This window comes from Aythya ferina (assembly GCF_964211825.1).
Source record: "Aythya ferina genome assembly, chromosome: 6".
In the NCBI taxonomy this organism is placed as follows: domain Eukaryota; kingdom Metazoa; phylum Chordata; class Aves; order Anseriformes; family Anatidae; genus Aythya; species Aythya ferina.
The window spans coordinates 25385770-25395871 of record NC_140303.1 but is presented as its reverse complement, the minus strand read 5'-3'; the positions used below and the strand labels follow the sequence as shown (position 1 = coordinate 25395871).

Below are 10102 nucleotides of genomic sequence, written 5' to 3'. Positions count from 1 at the left end.
TCTGCCCACCCCGGGGGCTGCCAAAAGCTCCCTGGGGAGCTGGGGAGGGCAGAGGGGCTGCGGTGGGTGCTCCCCACACCGGGGCTGCAGCCCGCAGCCCTGCCCGTGGCCAGGGCTCTGCTGGAAGGTGCTGGGCATTGGGGTGCCCCCAGCAGCGGTGCTGGCTGCCCCTCAGCTCCTGGGCGTGTTATCAGCTCCAGGCACGGCCCCTATCGATGAGAGGCCGCTGCTTTCCCCGGCACTGCACTCTCACGGGGCTGACGGCTGCCTGATCCTCCGTCACCCTCCCCCGGCTGGGGGCACGGTGCAGGTGAGGTCGGGGACACCACGGTGGGGCCCTGGGGGTGCTGGTGGAGCCCAGAGGTGGGAGGTGGAGGATGGGGTCTGGGCTGGAAAGGGGGGCAAAGCAGGAACAGCCCTGGTGCTGCAGGGAGCGGGGCTCTCCTGCCTCCTCCAGGCCCTGCTCTGTCTCCCCGTGGCAGAGGCTGCCAGCACCGGTAGAGGTCCCTTCGGGGGCTTTGGGTCCCTCCGCCACCGTGCCCTGAGCCAGCTGCCCCTGCAGGATGTCCCCCCGGAAGGCCACCCTCATCCACACCAAGGCGGTGACGGGCAGCTCGTGCTGCGCCCTGCCCTGCAGCGAGGACGTGTCGGAGGAGCTGAGCGAGGAGGAGAGCGGCATCGCGCGGCGAGCCCAGCGCGCGGCGCTGGAGGTGCTGGAGGACGCGCTGAGGAAGGAGCGGGTGCTGATGAGGAACCTGAAGGACGTGGTGGTGCTGGCCGGGGAGGGCCAGGGGGGCGAGGGCTGGGTGGAGCGCTACGCCATGCTCACCAAGAAGCTGCTGCGCAGCCTCGTCTCGCAGCTGCAGCAGGCGGCTTTCCGCAAAAACCCCCGCCGGGCCGGCTCCTACGCCTACGTCAAGAAGAACGCCTGCGACCGCACCATCTACCTCTGCCCCCTCTTCTGGCAGGCCCCCAGCGAGCTGGAGAAGGACTCGCAGCCCGGGACGCTCATCCACGAGGCATCGCACTTCCTGGGCTTGCACGACATCACCTACGCCACGGCCAGCTTTCGGGCCGGAGGCGGCGGCGCGGCCATCTGGACCGAGCGGCGTGTGCCCCTCTTCGAGTCCCTGCGGAAGGCGCTGCTCAACGCCAACAGCATCGAGTACGAGTTCGAGATCGTGCTGAGGCACCGGCAGCCCTACCGGGCCGGGCGCTACGCCTGCTGCGGGGAGACGGCCAGGAACTCCGTCTGCGAGAACGCCCTGCCCCATGGGGGGCTCTCCTGCGGGGCCCCCGAGAGGTGAGCGCGGCCCTAAGGGTGGGCGCTGCCAGCGGCGGGGGGAGACAACGGGGTGGCGGGGTGGGAAACGTGTCCTGGGCACCCCCAGCCCTGCATCCTGCCCCAACCAGGGGCCGGCTCCCTATATCTCACGGGTTTTGCTCCCCTGGGACCTTACACCCTGGGCAGGTCCTGCTGATGCCACCCCATACTCACCCCCCCGCTGTCGCCCCAGCCCCGCAGCCAGCCGGAGCACCATCGGGGACACGGTGCGGCTGTCCCTGCTGCCCGCCCGGGACGCCATGCGGAGCTGCCTGCAGGACATGCGGCGCACGGCGGAGGCCACGGAGCGCTGCCACCGGGCAGCAGCGGTGGCCAACGTCACCGGCGGGGTGCTGGGGGTGGCGGGGGGGGCCACGGCCATGGCGGGGCTGCTGCTGGCCCCCACGGCGCTGGGCACAGCGCTGCTGCTCTCGGCCGTGGGCTTCGGCATCTCGCTGCTCGGGAGCCTCGTCGGTGCCACCGCCACTGTCAGCGACAGCCTGGGGTGCCTGGCGAGGAAGGACGGGGCAGAGGCGCTGCTGGAGGAGTTTGGGGCGCAGGCGGAGGTGTTCACGGGCAGCCGGGAGCACGTGGAGAGGACGCGGAGGCTGCTGGAGGTGCTGGGGAAGGACGAGAGCCTGGACGTCATCCTGGGGGTGTTCAGGGTGGTGACGGGGCTGGGGCGCAGCGTCCTCAACGGCAGCAGCGTGGCCAGGGCCAGCACGGCGCTGGCTGGGGCCAGCCGTGCCGTGAGCCTCACCGGGACGGCCGCGCAGCTCCTCCTCGGCCTCTCCTTGGCCCTGGACATCTTTTTTGTCACCAAGGACTCGGCTCACCTGTCCCGCGGCGCGCGGGCAGAGCTGGCGGGGAGCATCCGCGCGGCGGCAGGCATGCTGGAGAGGGACTTCGGCGTCATCGACGAGTTCTGCCAGAAAATAAACCTCATTCTGGAGGAGCAGGAGTGAGGCCGGGCGCGAGGAAAGGCCGAGCCTCACGCCTGGCTGCTCTGGGACGGCTGCCAGCGAGGCGATGGGATGCACCCCGGGAGCCCTCTGAGAGCGTGGTGTGTGACCCAGCACGGAGCCCAGGGCAAGCTGTTCTCACCTGCCCCTATCCTGCTCCCACGGCCGGCCCCAAAACCAATGCCGTGGTCCCAGCAGCCCCATCCATGGGCCAGGCTGCCAATAAACCCTTCCAGAAGTGCCACAAGAAGTGTCATTTGCTCTTAGTTCACCCGAGCAGGGGGTGGTTCGGGGCTTGGGTAGTGCATAGCTCTAAGTACGCCAACAGCTCTAACTCGGTGTGGGTAAACAGCGAGGAGACAGCAGCTCCATCCAGACCACCTTGCCACGACTAAGTGACAGCCCAGGGTTTCTTTTCGCAGCCAACTTCCTTTGACGCTAGTTTGCTTTACATTAGCATCGGATACTCCTCCAACGTGTGATCAAACGAGGCTCCTGGGTCTGCTCTCAGGAGAATAAATGTATCTGTAATGCACCTGCATCCGCCTCGTCCCTTCTGTCCCAGATTCGCATTTAAAGGGAATTAAGGATGTGCTCGGGGAAGATCAGAAATAGAAATATTTGGGGCGAGCTAATGGTTAGCATCCGAACTGTAACAACCATGCATTAAACACATGCGTTCCCACGCCTGGTTACGGGGAAGGGAGCGAGGACACCTGCAGAGCTGAGAGATCTTTCCTCGGGCAAGGACTGCCACACAGCCCCGGGGATTTCCAGAGGGGTTGCTGAGCACTTGTTAGCTAAAAGCAAGCAGGTTTAGTTAATTTTCTGGGGGATTTCTCTTTGATATGGGAATTTCATGACCAAGTGCTGAAAGCAGCTGCCCCATAAAGTGCATTTGCTGCAGTGAGCGTGCCCGTGCTGGGGACAATGAGCAACCCCACTCCCCACCCCGTGAGATGTCGGGGAGCAGATCAGGGAGCAAAAAGGGGTGGAGAGGGCAGACCCAGCAGTGCTGATTCACAACAGCTCTCAGATGGGGATTTTGGCCCAGGAGCTCCCTTGGAGCTGGTCCTGGAAGGGCAGAGCAGGGCTGGTCCACGCTGTGCACCCCCTGCACATCTCTGTGCTGCGCACGCCTGGCTGCTGCCACAAGGTGGGCTGCGGGTCCTGCACTACACAGACAGCCCTCCCGAGGGAACAATTAAACTCCCTTATAATGCTGTTTCATGAAGGCCTGCAAGCCAGTCCTGCGGGAATTTAGGGCACCAGGGATGGCACAGCACAGCCCGAGCTCTGCACCCCTGGGTACAGCCCCAGAACGAAACAACCCCTCACCCCGCAGGGTGTGCCCGAGCCCCTCACACACTCAGCAGCAGTGCCCCAGGGAAGAACCAGGCGGAGGCAGGCGTCCATCTCTCCATTTTATTAGTGTAAACACCCCCCACCCCCTCTCCCCACTATTAAATACAAACCAGGAGCACAGAGCAGCTCCTCAGTCGCTTTCTCCTTAGGAGATGCGCAGCCGAACCGCCCCTGGAGCCCCTCAGCCCGGGGAGCACAGCAGGGGCCCGAGGGGCAGCAGGGGGGCAGCACGGCCTGGGGGCACGTCCCACGGGCAGGGACGGCTCCTGTCGGAGGGCTGCGACCTCCCTTGTCCTACGGATACTGCGAAGGCCGAGGCGGCCCGGGTCAGGGTTCCCATGGGGAGCAGCTCACGGTACACGAACACGGCAGGAGCACTCCCTGCGCCCCCGGGGGCCGCAGCTCCCCCCCGCCCCAGCAGCCAGGGGCGCTCAGGCAGCTGTCTCCCTGCCAAGTGGCATACGCTAAAACCAACCTCGTTATTGCTTTTTTTGGGGGCCGGTCCCACTGTTCAGGGCTGCACGGGCACAGGGAGGCAGCCCTCCCCGCAGCACAGGGCCGACGCTCCAGTCCCTTCTGCCAGAGGGTGCCAGGAGAGCCGAATGAGCACCAGGAACAGCCCTGCACTGGGGGGGGAAAGGGGAGACGTGTGTGGGATCTGCCCCAGCCCCGGCTGGTCCCCGGCGGCAGCCACAGCCCCGCTGTGGGGTCTCAGTGTCCTGCAGCAGCCGGAGGTGGAGCAGTTCGCAGGGCAAAGCAAGGGGCAGCGCGGCTCCGCTCCTCCCCGCCGGGCCAGCGGCGAGCGAGGCAGCGGCCGGCACTGCTTGGGGTGAGGACGTGGGGGTCCCAGAGCTCAGCTCGGCTCACCCCATGCTGGCAAACCCCAGCCCTGCCCGGGCAGCATCGAGGCCGCTCTCCACAGCCGCAGCGGAAGGAGGAAGACAGATTTTGGGCAGCAGGTCAGGCGGGGCGGGCAGGCAGGCTGGGCAGGGCCAGCCCCTCCGCGCCCCGGGCTCAGGTGCTGTTCCCCTGCTCCTGCTCGAAGAGCACCATGGCGAGCTGGGAGCGGGACCCGACGCCCTCCAGGCTGCTCTGCACGCAGCGGTGGTAGATCTCCTCGCTGAGCCGCGGGTTGCAGGCCTGGTGCCGGTAGCGCTGCAGCAGGGCAGGCTCCACGGCGCGGAAGACGTGCAGGTTGGAGTACTTGATGAACATGTCGTAGATGTCCAGGGTCTCCAGGATGTCCTCGTTCTCCTGCACGTCGCCGGCCATGCGGGTGCGCGCCGCCATGTAGTCGGCATTGTAGAAGCAGGCCTCGTGGAAGACGTCGCGGTCGAAGCGCCCCGCGTCCCGCAGCAGGTCCAGCGTGGGGGGAGGCACCTGGTTGTGGTAGGCGACGGCAGGGTTGTAGCCCTGGAAGTGGATGGGGAAGAAGACCTGCCAGTTGTTGATGGTGTTCATCCGGCAGCGGTTCAGGAAGTCGACGGTGACCTCCGTGCCCACGCCCGCCACGAAGAACAGCGTGTCCACGGGGTGCTTCTTGGAGATGATGTCCATGACCTTGATCTGGGAGGGGGCGTCCGTCTTCACGCTGATCCAGGGGATCTTCACCCCAGCGTACTTGCGCTCGTACTCGGTGATCTGCGCCTTCACGGGGGCAAAGATGTCGTTCTGGGTCACCTGCTGGGCCTCGAAGGGGTCGTAGATGAAGAGGAAGGTGAGCACGGCGTTCTCGTTGCTCTCGAAGGCGGCTGCGGCGTAGGTCTCCAGGAAGCGCGCGGCGTGGTCGCGGTCGTGCGCCGTGAGCGGCAGGATGACGTTGATGCGGCTGGCCTCCGTCACGTAGGGCATGGGGATGATCTCCACCTCGCTGAGGGGCCGCACCAGGTGCACGCGCTTGGTGACGGAGCGGCTGTGCCCCTTCTGCGTCACCACCTCCACCTGCAGGTCCAGCGTGTACTCCATGCCGCGCGTGGGGTCGAAGCGCCGGTACCCGTTCACCAGCTGCTGCTTGCGGACGTGCAGCACCGGCTGGTACTTGCGGTTCAGCTCCTCCATGGCCGTGGCCACCACGTCGGCCACATCCGCCAGGTCCACGCCCTGCAGCTCGCACTTGGGGGAGCCGTCCACGCAGGCGTAGACCTGATCCTCTGTGAAGTAGTCCCAGCGCAGGACCTCGAAGCGGGTTTTGGGCTGGAACGGGGGAGGGATGCCCACAGGCCACGTGGCGCTGTGGTCCCCGTCGGCGGACAGGCTGCTGGCGTTCTGGATTTCCAGCTGCAAGGAGAGACACAGAGGAGTTAGAGAGAAGTGTGCATAGAAGCATGCACAGCACGCCACCTTCAGCAGCAGGATCTGCACCTTGTCCCAGCCCGTGCCACCTCTGCCAGCAGACCTCAGCACCCTGCCAGCTCCAGCACCCTCAGTCGCCCCAGCCTCAGCACCCATCTGGACCCACAGCTGCTCTGCTGAAACCACTGCAGCCACAGAAGCTGAGCTGATCGCACCCCAGAGCAGCTGCAGGTCAGAAAACCCTCACACTAGAGCAGAAAGCTGGGTGATGCCAGGAAGTGATGGCAGGAAGAGCCCAGATCCTCCCAGCCAAGCCCCATCTCACCTGGAGCTGCTCTATCTCCAGGTACGTCCTCTCCAGCTCCACCTGGGCAAAGTACTTGTGCAGCCGGTACATCTGGACAGGATCCAGCACAGGGTGGACGGTGAAGGCGCTCTGGAAACGGTGGTCGGTCTCATGCTCGGGGTTCACATTCTTCCCCAGCTCAAAGTATTGGTAAAGCAGGCCCTGCGTCAGCACGGGGAGAGAGGTTACGGCCAACCCAGACCCACAACCCCACCCCGCCACAAGAAAGCACGGCAAGCCCCAAGGAAAGCAGCACACGAGGGCTGGTCCCATGGCCCTGGGAGTGGGCAGCACCCGTGAGACGCTGCCAGGGGGCTCTGCTCCATGACAGCAAGGAAAGGGAGAGCGGCAGCCCGTGCCAGGCTGAGCAGGCAGGGATCAGGCTCTCAGAGCCCATCTCCGTCACAGGACCCACCTCGTGCTCCTCAGTGCAGCTGACGGCCGTGTGGTCGATGATGCAGCGCCCCAGCCACTCGTCGGGCCGGGAGCTGAGGATGTCGTTGCGGCAGGACTCCAGGTGGGGCTGCAGGCGCAGGAGGAGGCTGCGGGACAGCAGGTACCCGAAGCCCCCGTAGCAGTAGCGCCCGTCGGTGTCCCCGCCGATGAACTCCTCGGGGCGGCCCAGGTAGAGGAGGGTGTCGATGCTGAGGTGTGCGACCAGGCGGTTGATGCGGTGCGCCTCGGTGTAGGTGTCGTCCTGCACCAGGAAGAACCAGTCGAAGTCGTTGACGTAGTGCTCCAGCAGGTACCTGACGGTCTGGTACATGTTCCAGATGGGCCGCTCGTCGCCGTGGGTCACCACCGTCATGCCGTGGGGCACCTTGCGGCCCCGCGTGCCCGTGAAGTACACCAGGCGCTCCAGGCGGTGGGCCAGCGTGCGGTTCACGGCCACCGCCAGCGTGCCCAGCGTGCTCTTGGAGGTCAGCACGCCCACCAACAGCCGCTGCCGCATCCCCAGCTCCGTGCTGATGTACCGGGTCCTGCGGGAGGGACAGCACCCCTCAGCCCCCGCGGCACCGGGCGCGAGGCTCCGACGGGGGAGCGTGGCCGCAGCCCAGCTGCTGGCACCGGGAGGGCGCAGCCGCCCCCAGCTGCCGCGCTCACAATGACTTCCAGGTTTAATTCTTCCAGCCGGCCCCGAGGCAGGAAGCGACCCCCCCCCGGCTCCCACGCTGCCTCGGCTCACACACTGGCCCCATTCAGCCCCACGGCTCCCCCCCCGTCCGCCCACCCCCCGGCGGGGACAAGGAGGCCCTTTCACCGCCCGCGCCGTGCCATCGGCGGGGTGAGGGCTGGGGACATGCCACCGCAGGGACGCGGCCCTACAAGGGCTGGGCGTCGTGCAGAGCGTGCTGCGCCCGGCCCCACAACCTTTGCACTGCGGGGATGAGGCGCCCCAGCGGTGGTGGGCAGGGGGAGGCAGCGGGAGGCGGTCACGGGGAAAGGGTCACGGGGAAAGGGTCACGGGAGGAGGAGAAGGGGAGAGGTTGTGAGGAGAGGTTATGGGGAAGGGGGCATGGGGAAGGGTCACAGGGAGGAGGACACAGGGAAAGGGTTATGGGCAAGGGTCACAGGGAGGAAGATACGGGGAGAAGTTATGAGGAAGGGTCACAGGAAAGGGTTATGGGGAAAGGGACACAGGGAGAGGTCATGGGGAAGGGTCATAGGAAAGGGGCCATGGGAAGAGGCTATGGGGAAGCGGTCATGGGGAGGGGTTATGGAAAAGGGTCATGGGGAAAGGGGCTATGGGGAAGGGTTAAGGGGAAAGAGGCCATGGGGAAAGGTTATGGGGAAGGGTCCTGGAGAAGGGTCACAGAGAAGGGGCCACAGGGAGGGGTCCCGGGGCACTGCTGTAGCTCAGGTCCCCCGAGGAGCCCCCCAGCAGCCCCCAGGGGGATGACCCGAGGGCAGCAGCCCCCCGGCAGCTGCAGCTCGCCCCCAGCGCCCCCATTCCCGCCCCCTCTCCCCGTCCCCGTCCCCGTCCCGGTCCCGGTCCCGCCCCGCACCTGACGGCCTTCTTGGCGGCCCTGCCGGGGCTGGGCGGTCTGTACGGCACGACGCGCGGCTCCCAGCTCTCGGCGCCCAGCCCGGCGGGCACGGCGTTGGGCCTGCGGGCCGCGTTGCCGTTGTGCCTCCCGCCGTCCTGCGGGCCGCCCACGGGGCCCAGCGGCGAGCCGGCGGCGGCTGAGGAGGAGGAGGAGGAGGAGGAGGAGGCTGAGGCGGCGGCGGCGGCGGAGCGCGGGCGGGCGTCGGTGCGCGGCGGCGCCCCGCAGGGCTCCTCCACCCAGGTGACGCTGAGCAGGCTGAGCGTGAAGCCCAGCGACACGCCGATGGCCACCGGGCCCGCGGGGCGCAGCAGCGACAGCAGCAGGGACAGGCGCATGGCGGGGGCGGCGCGGGACGGGGACCGGGGACCGGGAACGGGGACGGGACCGGGACCGGGGGGCGGCTCCCGCGGGCGCTGGCGGCGCCGCCGTCCGACGTGTCACCCCCGCGCCCCGCCCCGCCGCGTCACCGCCGCCCGCCGCCAATGGGAGGCGCCCGCCCGCAGCGCGTCACGGAGCGCGGGGGGGGGGGAAGGGGATGGCGGTTGCTAGGAGACAGAGGCGGTTGCACGGCCTGCGCGGGGGGCGCGCGGAGGCGCAGAGCCACACAGACACACAGGGACAGGCACAGTTAGATAGGGTGCACGGCACCCCGGGAGCCCCCAGTCCAGCCTCTGACCTAACACCGACCGGTCTGACACTAAACCATGTCACTGAGCTCTACAGCTACACGTCTTTTAAAGAGCTCCAGGTTTAAAGACCAGCGCTGCACTGCACAGCCCAGCCCAATGCCTAACAAGCCTTTCCGTAAAAAAGTTCTTCCTAAAGTCCAACCTGAACACCCAACATCCAACCTGACCTCTAGTGTCCAAACTCACCACCTAATTCCCAACCTCACCACCTAATGTCCAACCTTACCACCTAACATCCACCTTCACCATCCAACATCCACCCTCACCACCTAATATCCACCCTCACCACCTAACAGTCCAACCTCACCATTTAATGTCCAACCTGACCACCTAATGTCCAACCTCACCACCTAATTAGAAGTTAGGAAGAACTTCTTTACCGAAAGGGTTGTGAGGCACTGGAACAGGCTGCCCAGGGAAGTGGTGGAGTCACCATCCCTGGAAGTCTTCAAAAGACGTTTAGATGTAGAGCTTAGGGATATGGTTTAGTGGGGACTGCTAGCGTTAGGTTAGAGGTTGGATTCGATGATCTTGAGATCTCTTCCAACCTAGAAATTCTGTGATAATGCCCACCCTTACCACCTAACATCCAACCTCACCACCCAACATCCACCCTGACCACCTAATGTCCAACCTGACCACCTAACGTCCAACCTCACCACCTAACGTCCACTCTCACCACCTAATGCCCAACCTCACCACCTAACGTCCAACCTGACCACCTAATGTCCACCCTCACCAGGCACACGGGACAACAGACCAACCCCACCTCACTGCAGCCTCCTTTAAGGTACCTGTGGAGCACAATAAGGTCGCCCCCGAGCCTCCTCCTCTCCAGGCTGAACAACCCCATTGCCCAAGAGCAGCTCGTTTCACGGGCCTGGTTCCCCTGAATAGCAGGAGGCAGAGGCAGCCACATGGAGAGCAGCTTAACAAAGAGCACATCAAAAACACAAACAGTGGGAGCACGGCAGGGCTGGGAGATGCCAAGAGGGAAGAGATGCAGAAATGAGCAGAGATTTTCCATGGGAAACGGCCAGAAAGCAAGCGTGGTTGTAAACAGCCAGAGTTGCCTT

At 65.6% G+C, this 10102-nt stretch overlaps 2 protein-coding genes across 2 annotated transcripts; one reads left to right on the top strand and one right to left on the bottom strand.

Moving 5' to 3' along the window:
- The first annotated feature begins 175 nt into the window (after positions 1–175).
- Positions 176–2821, top strand: LOC311438860 (uncharacterized protein). The gene is made up of 3 exons (XM_084523764.1): positions 176–310; positions 563–1303; positions 1518–2821. The coding sequence occupies exons 2-3, from the start codon at positions 564–566 to the stop codon at positions 2287–2289; spliced, it is 1512 nt and encodes a 503-aa protein (XP_084379890.1). The 5' UTR covers positions 176–310; position 563; the 3' UTR covers positions 2290–2821.
- Positions 2822–3697: 876 nt separating this feature from the next.
- Positions 3698–8751, bottom strand: CHPF (chondroitin polymerizing factor). Its single transcript, XM_084523597.1, has 4 exons — positions 8296–8751; positions 6705–7269; positions 6269–6451; positions 3698–5928 (listed from the first exon to the last, which is right to left on the bottom strand). The coding sequence occupies exons 1-4, from the start codon at positions 8670–8672 to the stop codon at positions 4666–4668; spliced, it is 2388 nt and encodes a 795-aa protein (XP_084379723.1). The 5' UTR covers positions 8673–8751; the 3' UTR covers positions 3698–4665.
- Positions 8752–10102: the final 1351 nt, after the last annotated feature.

What these genes read in the sequence shown, in the direction of transcription:
- CHPF (XM_084523597.1), bottom strand. Translation starts at nt 8,672, where the DNA reads ATGCGCCTGTCCCTGCTGCTGTCGCTGCTGCGCCCCGCGGGCCCGGTG. An exon ending in GCCGCCAAGAAGGCCGTCAG is followed by an intron (nt 7,270 to 8,295) that starts GTGCGGGGCGGG and finishes TCCCTCCCGCAG; the next exon opens with GACCCGGTACATCAGCACGG. An exon ending in GCTGCACTGAGGAGCACGAG is followed by an intron (nt 6,452 to 6,704) that starts GTGGGTCCTGTG and finishes GTGCTGACGCAG; the next exon opens with GGCCTGCTTTACCAATACTT.
- LOC311438860 (XM_084523764.1), top strand. Translation starts at nt 564, where the DNA reads ATGTCCCCCCGGAAGGCCACCCTCATCCACACCAAGGCGGTGACGGGC. An exon ending in TCCTGCGGGGCCCCCGAGAG is followed by an intron (nt 1,304 to 1,517) that starts GTGAGCGCGGCC and finishes CTGTCGCCCCAG; the next exon opens with CCCCGCAGCCAGCCGGAGCA.